We start from the raw sequence: 13617 nt of genomic DNA, 5'->3' as shown, positions 1-13617 counted from the left end.
TAAAAGTTTGAGAGTAGGGAATGTAGTTGGAAAGTATTTTTATCTAGATTGATAATTTGACAGTAATGGGTAATGCATTTAGTTTCCGTGGGCATAAATATTGACTTCTATTTTGAATATTATTCACTCGATAAACACTCAGGATTATCTTGTCTGCTTTATTCTAGGTCCTGATCAACACAATGTTGCAAATGCGGTATTTTGTTCATGGATGGGTTGTTGGTAATATTCTAGGTTTTTCAGCAAGAGCCAGTGGAAACTGGCACAGGTACTATTTTGAACCAGATCTCAAACAATTAAATATTACCATACCTTTTTTTTGTATGACATGTTCCCATACTTTTATTTTTATATGAATTTGTGCTATTTATTTTACCATTATTTTGTTTGATTAGTTCATATTTTATGAATCTTCTTTTGTGGTTCTTTTCTATTCATCTTTGTGCGGATGGTTTCCTTTTCTTTTAAGTAATGCTTGTTGTGAAGCCTATGGAAACCTTAAAGCTACATTTCTTATCGCTGTGGTGAGTAACAGATACTCATATAGTTAAATATCCATGATGTAGAATTTCGTATATGGTGATTTCTGTGAGAAGAATGAAGCAATATTGCACCAACTATTCTTCACCTATTATGTAAAATTTTCTTTTTTGTTTTTTTTTTATTCTCATTCAACTCCCAAAAAGTATTGGACATAAATACAACTCATAGAGTTCTATTAGATGCCTCTTGCTGTGATCTAGAGTAAGTAACACGTGCCAATATATTGGGTTCTTTACTTTTGTCTCATCCATCGTTCTTTTGTAAACTAAATCTTTTTTCCCTTTGTAAATTCTCAATGATCAGTATTGAGACTTCGATCCCTTTCGAGCTTATTGTTGCTGTTGTTTGGATGAGGTTTAAGATGGTTTCAAAGTAAAAGATAGCTTTGGTAAACTGTTTGAACATTCTTTTGTGTAACTTACAAAATGTTATTGCCTAATGTTGGAGTCTGATTGAGAAGGCTAATTTGTTTTTCTACTTCCTTATTTTTCTTCTTTTTACATTGTCTTCTACTCTATGTTTCCAACTCATTTTTGTTAGAAGTGAAATTTGCTTGGTGTAAAAGATAACTAAGCGATCGTTCAAGGTTGAAGACTATGAAGTCGTTTAAGATTTTCTTATTTAAGTCTTGTATTAGAATCTTGTTTCATCTACTGTTGTAGAATATATATATAAACACAATATTAAAGTTTCATTTTGTATATTCATGTGTAAAAGAGAAATATTATAGTAAAAGCATATTAATTTTATTTATTCGTTGTCATGAGAAAAAAATATTTATCTACATGTACCATGTACCCATAATATCGGTGGTGAATAAAGAATTTGTCAATTACAAATTGTCACATCATCTGCTAAATTAATAGACCAATTACAAATTATCACATCATCGGCTTAATTAACGATGAAAAAAATAAATAATTAAATTTGGGACTAATTAAAATAATTTATATGTGTTCTAAATTAAAATTGAAAACATAAATGGGTCAATTCTAATAATGCCCCATTATAACTGTTGGATCCAAGTTAATTATTTTGGTTCAATTAAATATTATTTACACGGTTAAGTTTAATTGAGTTAAATAATAAGTTTAATTGAGCCTAAATGCTAAATATGACCCAAATATATGTAATTGAGTTCATGGGTCTTGTCGGGTCTTGTCCATGGACCAACCAGGCTCAAGTCCATAAAGTCCATCAAACAACTCTATAAATAGAAGAGTTCTACTCATTTTGTAAGAGTTGGAAAATTTTGACCCCAGAAAGTTTGGAGAGAATTCTTCTAAGAGCTAAAAGACTTCCTAACTTCTGAAGTCGATCATCATCTAATATTGAAGCTCCGTTGAAGATACAAGTTTTTCTTCTAAACACTAGTACAAAAGTGGTCTACAACGACAGTTATTTACTGTCGTAAACGAATTTCGCGACAGTTATTTTCAGTCATAGAAGCGGGAGTCATGGAAAGTCCTTCGACGACAGTTTTCGAAAACTGTCGCAATAGGTTGTTTTATGACATAAAATAAATGTCGTTAATCAACATTCAACGACTTCAAATAACTGTCATAATCTATTTTATGACATTCGATAACTATCATCATTTCTTTATTAACGACAGTTAAATAAATGTCACGAATTCATTTATTGTGACATGTATTAATTGTCATGAATATGTTATTCGTGACATTTTTTTTTTCGTAAAAATGTCATTGTTTAGTTATTGACGACATTTATTTCCAGTCAACGATTGTGTAATCGTGACAGTTTTTCGATAACATTAAATGTCATTGTTTTGCTATTGACGACATTTTTTTCCAGTCAAATATATTGCAACTCCACCATTACACGAACTATTAGAATGACAATAATGTAGCTGAGAATGACAAATTTGAAATTATACAAGTTTCACACCAATGTACAAAAAAATAGCCAACACTTTAATATATATACACTATAATACAATTTATAATATTTGTACATCTTAATACAAGTTTCAATAATCCACATGTACGAAATACTAGCCCTTAATCAAAAAATATTTTAAATAGCATTAGAATACATCTAACAAGATTTTCTGCAGAAGCATAAACGACCAACCGAGAATGTTCGTCTCTGGAAATGTTCTTTGAAAGAAAACTCATGAAGTTGTCGACTCCAGTTGAACCTACAAAGACAACATGAATATAAGTATCCATAACACATACGTACAGTCAATGAGTAACTAAATCAATGTCTCAACAAAATACAGAACACAAACAAGAACTTCAACACTTGATTCCATGAAATGAAAAGAAGCACGTGAGGACTACATTAGGCAAACGATCATTAAATAATAGTGTGAAGAAGTGTAATCCCAAATGATCAAAAAGTTGGACAATCAATCTAACCTGGTTTGGCGATACATAAAGTGGGTTCTCATACCAACAGTTGATGGAAAATTGAACATGTAAGTTTAAAGGATAACAATCAATTATATGGAAATGTATACAGTGAACTAGAAAACAATGAAATCATTGACATAAGAAAGAAAAATAGCAAGATCCCCAACTAGGACTCCTAAAAACTATTCCCCAAAATCAGCTTAATCTCAAACTCTTCAAATCAATTAACTTTTTGCCATGCCAAATTCCTTTCCTAATGACGATTGTATGCCTCATATCTTAAGAACGACACTTCTGACATTTATCCATATATACCTTAACGTACTTCACAAAAAACACGCATTGTTCCTCAGGTGGTGTTGCTAACGGAGTGATGGTTATAAATAAAGCATGATCATGGTTAGTATTAAATTCTGTAGCAAGTAGGAAATAAATAAAGCATACCTGGTAATTCCGGAACCAGATATGGTCATCAACAATAGAGAAAACAAATACATGATCATGGTACGGTTTAGAATGTCGATGCTCCTTAGGAGTTCCAAAAGTCTGAGAGAAAAACACATTGGTGAGATAAAAGTATGTCATGTAAAACAAGAGTTAATAGCAATCGTTTTAAAAAATGCCATTATTTGGAGAAGCAGCAAGGATCTACATACTTTTCACAACATAGTAAATATGCATATGTGAAATCAGAAATTAATAAAGGCAGCATGAAAAGAGAATAATAGTGGTGAGGCACTGGCATTTTAGAATGGGCACAAGTATTCATTAACCTTATTCTTATGCCATGATATTACATGAAAGAAGTGCATTACGAATATCTTTTATTTTTCTTTCCATAAGAAAAAACTGAAAGAAGCTACTTCGACTACAGTCATGCAGACTATTTTATCAATTCAATACGATGTTAGCTTTGGATTGAAGGAGCAAGGAAATGAGCAAAAAATGCGTTTAATGAAGAAAGACAAGGAAATTGACATTTGCCTCATACATTGATCCACGAGTAAGAATGAAAAATCATTTCAACATTCAAAAAATTAATTGTTAAAGACAAAACTTTGCCATTGGTACCTGAATAATCATTTCCTTCAGAAGTTTCTAGTGGACATCTTTATCAAAATTTGATGAAAATGTCAAAATTGGACGGGAACCTTTCAGATGGTTCCCTGTAAGCTTCAATTCTTCCATTGTATGCACTGAAAGCAAAAAAAAAATGGACAAGTAAGAAAACTTCATTTAATAAAGAAATCAAATAAAATTTTAGTAACCCAGTAATAAAATTTGAATACAAGTTAAAATTACTGGCATTAACTAAAAACTTCACAGATGGCCCACTAGGGCACTTTGCCATACATAGATAAAGATCTTTATGTTTTCTGCACTGGAATTAGAGAAAAAAATATCAATGAGTGGAAAAATATGATCGCAATGTACAAACATGATGAGAAGGCCATATAGGAAAGTAATATAATGAAAAGCAAAAGGATAGTTAAAACATCCTTATAAGTTATACACCACAAGAATAAAACCAAAATGTTATCATCCTATATCTAATTAAAAATAAAAATTAGAAAACATTGTACCTTAAAAATTCCAGATTACGACAGTGCAATGAAAAGGTTCTAACCTTGAAAAATAGGCTGGAAGAACAACCTTTGAGCTCAACCAGCTCATTCAGTGTTGCGCCCTTGCTGGACCTCGACTCCACCTTGTTATCCTTCTTACAATGTGGCAAAAGTGATACCATATTCAACATCAAATGCCGATACCTAATCAATCACAAGTTAAATTGCCAAAAATTCTAAAGGGAAGAAAAACTAAATAAATAAAAACAAAAAACATTTGGTTACTGAGTGATAAGTTATACTGCAAACTACCTAACCATGTATAGACATAACAATATATTTTACAAAAAGCTACAACAACTTGTTTCAACTATATTACATACCTAAAATTGATTCGATGGGAACACGTGATGAGAACCTTTTCTTTATTTCGAAAAACAGCATGATCAGAACCAACTTCACTCTCTTTTGTCACTTTTTTGTCTTTCCAGCCCATGAGTGTCCGCTTAGGTCTCTCCGGAGCATCATCGTCCTTCTTAACTGATACCGTCGGCAAAGACTCACTATGCTTCCTCTTCTTTGCCATTTGAGAATATCACCTTCAGAAATACTACACTTAAATTAAGAAACATAGATTAAAGGAATCTGTAAAGGATGAAGAGAGGAGTGAAGCAACCTAACTTCAAAGACACGTTCTAAACAGGATTGTTACTTCACGCATACAAAAAACACTCAAAGACTCAATATAAATAAATCTTTATATGGGATACCAAAATCATTAAAATACACAATAAAAAAAATTAAATCTTAAACCTTTACAAAGAAAACATATAGATCATTCACAAGTCCTTAAACCAAAGTAATATCATTCTATAAGTGTACAACTCACTCGTTTTCTCTTTAATCTTAACTCTTGGTGTCATGTAAACCACTACTGAAACTTTACCCATGATGATGATTACCAAAATCATAACTTTTAAATATAATAACTATGCGTATACACGTATGCATGAGGTCTCATGATTTTAATCAGTAGATGTCCTGAAACATAATCATATGACACAAGAGAATAACAAATATCAAAGGCGTTTCAAGTTTAAAACAATTACAAATAACATTTTATATAGTTCACATCTGGAAGCTCGAACACAAAATTCAACATACTCACTAACAACACATCACAAACACACATAACCCTAGACAAATTACAGCAAACAAATCCCAACAACCCGGCACTTAAGGCAAATTGGTAGTTAAGTTACTTTATTGACTAGTTTGACACAACTTAAGGCAAAGTACAAAGTTTAAGATCTCACATTTCATTTTTCATTCTTTTTTTCTCAAAGCTTCAGCCCATAGCCATGACATCTCCTTTGGCCTTGATTTCCTAATTCGAACGAACAAAAATCAATCAAAAATCAACCAAATGCTTCATTGAGGCATTTCATCAAACACATTGTAAGCTACCAAAATGTTTCATCACCAACCTACACAAATTCTTGAAAACAAAGAAAATAATTTTAAAGATTGCAAAGAAATCGGCACTAGCCATGACATCTCTTTTGGAAATGAGGATAAGATCTTACCGGCGAAACAATCCAATGAAATTGGGATAAACTGAAACTCACAAAACAATCCAATGGAGACAACGAAGAACTTCATAGAGAGAGAGAGAGAGAAAGAGATAAGGAAGAGAAGCTTACCGGCGGAGAGGAGGGGTGACGACTGACGCCCACGATTTTGTTGCTTCGGGTTGATTGGAGAGGTTTGGAGAAGACGGGGGTGGTGGCGACGGGTTGGTGGAGAAGGTTTCAACGGACGGGCAGGAGGGGATTGGTGGTGGCGACGGGACTTCAGACGGTCAGAAATGGGAGAAAGCCGACGGGACTTCACGCGGAGGGGAGGAAGAAATTGGGGGAAATTTGGAGGAAAGTTAAGGCACGCGGATGGGAGGAAGAATTTGGGGAAAATTTTGGGGAATTTGGGTTTTTTTTAAAATATAAATATGTAATTTTAATTTTTTAAATATAAAATAATAAAATTTTTAACCCTAACATTCTATGACATTTAATAACTGTCGCAAAAAGTGTTTTCCAAAAAATTCCGTCTTTTCCCGCCAAAAACGCGAAATTTTCTATTTTGTGACAGTTTTTTTTTTCCATTCATTTTTTGAGATATATAACTGTCATAGTAGACAGGTTTTCTTCTAGTGAAAACTCCAACTTCCCTCGAAGATTGAAGCTTCTTTGAAGATACAGAACTTTCTTCCAAGACTCCAACTTCATAAAAATCACGTGATCCGATTCTTCAAACCAAGCGTAAGCATCCAATTGAGAGAGAATCGGATGATCAAATTCTAGAACCACATCGCATCAAATCAACAAAAATACAACATCAACTCAAGTTTAACTCCACGAATCAAATTTCTTCTAAAATTTTGTGCAAACAATCAATTTTTAACTATTTTACGCCATAAAAAATGGACAATAAAGCAACAATTTAATAAAAAATACATTTGTAAATACGAATCCAAAAACAAGATTTTAATGTCGGTTTTGAACAAACATTAAAGCTCATTTTGTGCAATAACATTATTTTTCACTAAAATATCACCTTTAGTGACGAGTGCAATATGTCACTATAAAAAATAAATAATAAGGTGCAAATGTCACTAAAAGTAGTGGTGTATAATGTTACGTCGCTAATACTTCTACCAGCATTTTTGTGTTTTAGTGACGTTTTTGGTGCACCACTAAAAATAAAATTTCTTGTAGTGATCTAAACAAAATTTCTTGTAGTGTAATCTAAACCACTAAAAAAATTTCGTTTAGATTTGGGAGCCAAATCTAAACGATCATATACAAAAAATAGTCAAATCTAAACGATCGTGTATCAAATAGTCTTTAAAAATTGTTTAGATTTTGGTAGCAAAATTTAAACGATCATGTACCAAAAATAAACAATTCTTACCAAAAATTACTAAAAAAAAATCGTTGAGATTTGGCTATCCAAATTTAAACAATCGTTTACCAAAAATTACTCAAAAAAAAATGTTTAGATTTTGCTACCCAAATTTAAACGATTGTGTATAAAAAAATCTTGATAAAAAATCATTTTGATTTGGGTAAATCTAAACGATCGTGTAGAAAAGAATAACCAAATCTAAATGATCGTCTCTTAAGTATATTATGTGTGCTAGATGCCAATTAGTCACGAGACATTTTTGATATTTTCTATTTTAAACCTATGAACTTTTTCGTTTTGAAATTTGTTCTATAGATTGTAAATATATTTCGGTGCTTTGTTATATTTTTTAAAAGATCCCTAATAATAATAATTACTATTACATATCCTTTTTCTTATTCAATTAAATAAATCCAACTTTTATCTTTTCCCAAAGTAATTATCCTTCTACTAATAATTATATTTTTCCACGACATAATAATAGTTATATTTTTTCACGGTATAACTATTTTTCTTTTTCTCTCTCAATAAATATCTTTTCTCCAAATAATTATCCTTAAATAACTAGTTTATTTTTAACCTCTTTTCAAATTAAATATCCAACTTCTCACAAATAGTTATATTCTCACTAAAATAATTATTTTTTTACCTTCTCGCAAATCGCTATCTGATTATTCGATTATCCATTTAATACTAACTGTTAATGATATCTATTGCTATCTAACTTATATATGATATTTGATACTAATTATTATCTTACGTAGACTACTAATAATATTTATTTGTTATCTAATTATGGTGGCATTGCTCTTTGACTTCAATTGTTATCTAACTGCTAATAACACTGATTTATAAACTTTTTTATACACTCAAGAATGTACTACAGATTCTTGTTCACTTGGTATAGTGTATAATACAAAAAGTGTTTATATTTAAGTAGCACGATAGAGACTTACATGGAAATCAGATCAAAGGAAAGAAATTAAAACATTAAAATATATACGAAAAGAGTGATGGAGAGATTAGTTGAGAAATCACCAAAATAATCTCCGAAAAATATGGAGATTATCGAGAGATATGGGTAGTAAAATAATCACCTAGAAATCATTGAGATTACACTGAGAGATATGGGTGGCACTGAGATACACCGAGAGATATGGGTGTGGCACTAAGATACACCAAGAGATATGGATGACACCCAGAGATACACCGAGAGATATGTGTGGTTGGACAAAAATAGAAAAGGTATTTTATACATTAAGATTGCTTGAACCAATCACCAAATTTATGTGATTGCCCAAAACTATCGAATTAATCCTTGGACTAATTACACAAATTATGGAGTTTTGTAACCCTTGCTTTAATGTGCTTCTAACAATACTCTTTGTCCATTGTCTTGAGATAGATCTTCTACATGATTGTGATCTCAATGATGTTTGATTATTATCTAATTATCACATGATTGGAAATGATATTGACTGTTATTATCTAATTATCAAATGATTGTATCGCCGACGTCCTCAAAAGAGTTAGTTTTAAAATAAAATATTAGTCGCCACCAATCTTTTTTACGGTGTGATTGGACACCGAAATAAAATAAATAATTTTTAAAAAATGGTTTGCGAAAAATAGAATTGAGTTCGGTAGTCATTTGTGTGTGGGGAAGATATTAGCACCCCACAACACCCATTTAGAAAAACGGTGGGCAAATTTAAAATCTTGAATTGAAAATATTTTTAAATTTATTTTAAAACTAATGTTTTATTTCATCCCTCATTGCTCCAATATTTGAAGCAATGATCTCATAAAATAAGTGGAATTATATTCCATTAATAGACTATATATTCAAGGAAAATTTTTCACCTTAAGAAAATGAGAAATTATTATAATTTCTCAAAATCCATCATAGGCTAGTCTTTGAATAAAGATTTCTTTTTAAAACATAGATTAAATTCATTTTTTCTTGGGATCAAATCTCGGACTTCCAAAGATGTGATCCCTCACTTTAAGAATTCTAAGAAATCAGACTCTCAAATTTCCTAGATTCCATCATAGGAATATTTTTAGCGAAATAGAAGTGAGTTATTAAAAAAGTTGATTAAGGAAAACATATGAAATATAGATTTATATTTTAAACATTTTTTAAAAAAAAATTAAAAGGAATAGTTGTAAAGTAAAAAATTTTAAACAGTTAAAAAATGAAATTTAAATAAGATCTTCAAAATTAGGTCAATAGGAAATAATGCACAATGAAATCAAATATAATATACCCTAAATTAAGCAAGTAAGATAATACTTTATTTTTTAAAAAAAATATTGTGAATCGAATCTTGGATTCACAAATAACCGATTTCTTCACCTCAAGAATTTAGAAATAACGGACTCTCAGATATTTCTAATTCCATCGTCGGATTTGTTTTTAGAATGAAAAAATGTAAATTTCTAATTCCATCGTCGGATTTGTTTTTAGAATGAAAAAATGTAAAAATAAATATGATGTAAGAAGAAAACAAATTAAATAATTGATATGAAATACCATGGTAATATTGTAAACTGTAAAAAATATTCAAAAATTTAATATTACATAATAATAATTATTATGCATGCAACAAAAGCAAGTTAAAAAAATAAATATAAAAAAGGAAAATACAAAAGGTAGACAACTACAATAAATAAATATATAAATAATAAAAAAAAAAAGATAAAAGGAAAAGAAAATGAAGTTTTTTTTTATTAAACCTTGTCATCACCAATATATATAATAATAATATTGATGATGATAATAAAAAAAATATTAATAAAAAAAAATTAACCGTAAAAGAAAAAAAATAGATTTTCAAATCCCAAATAAAATTTACTCGTCGATGAGGTGCGGATCCTTGGGAGTAAATCCCTACCACATGAACCTCCAACAAAGTGTATTTTAAAATGAAATTTGATTTGCTAAGGAGGAACAAAAAAAAAAAAAAAAAAAAAAACACTAACGTAATAAAATGAATAAGAAAACTCACATTTTTAAGAGATTATCTCTAAAAAAAATTTTACGTTTTCTCTAGAGACCTTTTGTAAGAAAATTTTCTCCATAGAATTGTTTGTTTCAAAAAACTCTTCTTCTCTCCTCCTTTTCAAATGACGGGGTCTCTATTTATAGACCCGGAGTGTATCACAAATTAGAAAAAAGTAATAAGAATAAAATCAAAATTTGATATTATATTAATAAAACAAATTTTCATTTTCCTAAAATAAATTAAATGAGATATTTTGAGATTTTGTGAAAAATAAATTAATACATCAAATGAATATTAAAATACTTTTATTTAAAAATAATTTTCTTTTTCCCTAAAATGATTTAAGTAAGTCAAAATTGACATTATAAGATTTTATTTAAAACAAATTCATTTCTTTTTTTCCTAAAATAGTACAAATATGATATTAAAATATTTTTTTAAAAATAAATTCATTTATTTTTGTTTCCTAAAATGATAAGAATGAAATATTATAAGATATTATGTTATTATTAATTTTTTTACCTTTTTTAAAGTAAATAAATAATTTAGCAATTATTACTAATATTAGTATTTAAAAGAAAAATATATGTGTGTAGGATAAAAATAGGTGGTTACAGTATGCCCCCTTCGTGCATCCTTGTAGAATTAGAAGGTGAACGAAGATGTAGCCACTGACTCATCAAACTAAGATATTTTACATAAATTACGAACGTTAAGGACCATGGATAAGACAAGCATCTCATAAATAAACTGGAGGCAGAGATAAAACAAACGTCACCACAACAACATGGTGTCAAGGGTGGGATAAAACAAGCACCTCATGACAAAAGAATAAATAAGTTGGAGACCAGGGATAAAATAAGCGTCACCGCAGCAATACGGTGTCAAGGGCCAGAGATAAAACAAGCGTCTCATGACAAAAGAATAAATAAGCTAGAGGCAGAGATAAAACGAACGCCACCACAACAACATGGTGTCAAGGGCCAGGGACAAAACAAGCACCTCATGACAAAAGAATAAATAAGCTGGAGACCAGGGATAAAACAAGCGTCATAGCAGCAATATGGTGTCAAGGGCCAGGGATAAAGCAAGCGTCATCGCAGCAATATGGTGTCAAGGGCCAGGGATAAAACAAGCGCCTCATGACAAAAGAATAAATAAGATGGAGGTGAGAGATGAAACAAGCACCACCATAACAACATGGTGTCAAGGACCAGGGATGAAACAAGCACCTCATGACAAGAATAAATAAGTTGGAGACCAGGGATAAAACAAGCGTCATCACGACTAAAATCAAATTGATAAATATCATTCGAAAATGCTTGTATGCATGTATATGCTTACTAAGACATGCTTATTTTAATAGTTTTCTTTTCTTTTCAAACATTCTCTAGATTCTTTTCAAAAGAAGAAAACGAGCCAGCTCATACAAAATAGGTGGTTTACTTTTCCACAAAAATTGATAACTAGGTATCATAATCTTGAGTTGTAACCTAGCTGCTAATTTGCCTTGAAAATCTCCGTGGAGTGATTATTTACCAAATAAAACATCATCTTTAGTCCTTGAGACCGATGGTAATAAGTAGATCAATCAAAGGTAGCGATCATGTAACTTAGATCTTGATCTTAAGGTCCTTCCTTAAGCTTCAAACTCTTCATAAATTATGAATTTTAAAGGCTCTTATAGTCTCTAATGTGAGGGAATCTTCTTTGAGATTGGCTCTCTCTTTGCAAATAGTAATGACAAGTGTCATGTGCTTTGCAACGCAATCTTACTTAGATGGATGATACTTGGTCTTCAACAGAGAAAGCCAGTTTCACTTTATATATTAAATAAGGGGAGACTGCCCCCAAATGATCTTTGATAAAAATAGGAAAACTCCTACTAATCCATTTTATGAACAACAACGACGATGATTATCAGATATCTTGCAACATAGTCATTTAAAGATTTTGGCTTACTAGCTCAACAACCCTCTTGTTCTCTATTTCAACATCTCGAGGCACAACATATTTTAGCTCTTCTCTTCATGATGAAAAATTGAAATCAAACCTTCATGTTGATTTCATTTCTGAAGTCTTCATTGATATCATTTTTTTTTCATGGCGACCAAAAAAAGAATATACTTGAAAAAAAATGGAAGCCAACAATCCATTTTTATGGTGGAAAAATAGGATACATATGAAGATGTCATCCAATTCAACAAAATATTAAAATGTGCCCCTATTACAAAGGTGTTGCCTTGATCTTGAAGGTAGCCAATAGAAAATAACCTTCCATTTCTCTGGTGATCTTAGGCAATTCTTTATTTCCAATTGGAATGCTCTAAATTTTGTAGGCACGGAAAAAATAACTCATCATATGTGATTGCACTACTAAAGATGATGGAAACAAGTGCTTTGTTGTCATTCTTTGCATTATTTATTTGACTTTTTCTTTTTGTAGTTCACTTGTTTAAATGATAGTAGTGACATATGGCTGATAATGCTTTGCCCCGAGCTGATCTCATGCACTTTATCTTTTTATTTAGTGGGATCATGCTTTTAATGCTGCTAACTTCTACTTTTGCATCATTCGTAATCCCTTCTCCTTTAAACTTCATTATCATAATGTAAGAGGCATTTTATCACTAGTGACATTTCCTTACTCACTCAAAAGTGGTTGTCTCCAATCGATTATTTTTTTACATCTTTAAGCATATTTCTTAAAAGTGGTTGATGCTTCCTTTTTTATACACTGAAGATTTAAATGGTATGAGACCAAACTAATAATGTCCTTATAATGTTCCAATACTTGCGCACTTGAGAGATATCCAACTACATATACCAAAGAGCAGTTGAGCCCAATTAAGCTATCTTCTTATTAACAAACAACTAAAAAAGGTGGGATCAGTAGGCGCATCAAAACATCTCAACTAGGTTGACACCTTCGTCATACCACATAATAAAAAAAATATGTTCTTTATCATGAGATCAAATAGTGTCAAAACGTTCTTGGAACTGGTGAAAAGAAATTGTCATTGTGGAAGTGGATTGACATCCTTCAATCGTATATGAGGAAATGACTTTCATTAAACTTTCCAAATTTTAGCCTCTTAAACTTGGGTGTTGTAATGATGACGTCCAAGACTAGACACAATTGTGTCGCCTTAATTTCTT

The 13617-nt window shown here is 30.8% G+C and overlaps 1 protein-coding gene and 1 long non-coding RNA gene across 3 annotated transcripts; both read right to left on the bottom strand.

Annotated features, from left to right (window-relative positions):
- Positions 1 to 2466: 2466 nt before the first annotated feature.
- On the bottom strand, positions 2467 to 4537 carry LOC116405008. Of its 2 annotated transcripts, XR_004218060.1 has the most exons (4): positions 4224 to 4537; positions 3993 to 4117; positions 3366 to 3449; positions 2467 to 2704 (listed from the first exon to the last, which is right to left on the bottom strand). It is a non-coding gene; the product is annotated as an uncharacterized LOC116405008 (long non-coding RNA). The 2 variants fall into 2 exon arrangements; XR_004218061.1 differs by lacking the exon at positions 3366 to 3449 and having other exon boundaries at positions 4224 to 4531.
- Positions 4538 to 4545: 8 nt separating this feature from the next.
- Positions 4546 to 6103, bottom strand: LOC116405102 (ribosome biogenesis protein BRX1 homolog 1-like; the record flags this gene model as incomplete). The annotated part of the gene is made up of 3 exons (XM_031888774.1): positions 5803 to 6103; positions 4870 to 5085; positions 4546 to 4690 (listed from the first exon to the last, which is right to left on the bottom strand). Coding segments are annotated over exons 2-3 (348 nt in total), but the record flags the coding sequence as incomplete, so codon positions are not given.
- Positions 6104 to 13617: the final 7514 nt, after the last annotated feature.

The sequence above is a fragment of the Cucumis sativus genome, chromosome 7 (genome assembly GCF_000004075.3).
Source record: "Cucumis sativus cultivar 9930 chromosome 7, Cucumber_9930_V3, whole genome shotgun sequence".
Classification (NCBI taxonomy): domain Eukaryota; kingdom Viridiplantae; phylum Streptophyta; class Magnoliopsida; order Cucurbitales; family Cucurbitaceae; genus Cucumis; species Cucumis sativus.
The sequence above is the reverse complement of the archived record's forward strand: the minus strand, read 5'-3'. Positions and strand labels throughout refer to the sequence as shown.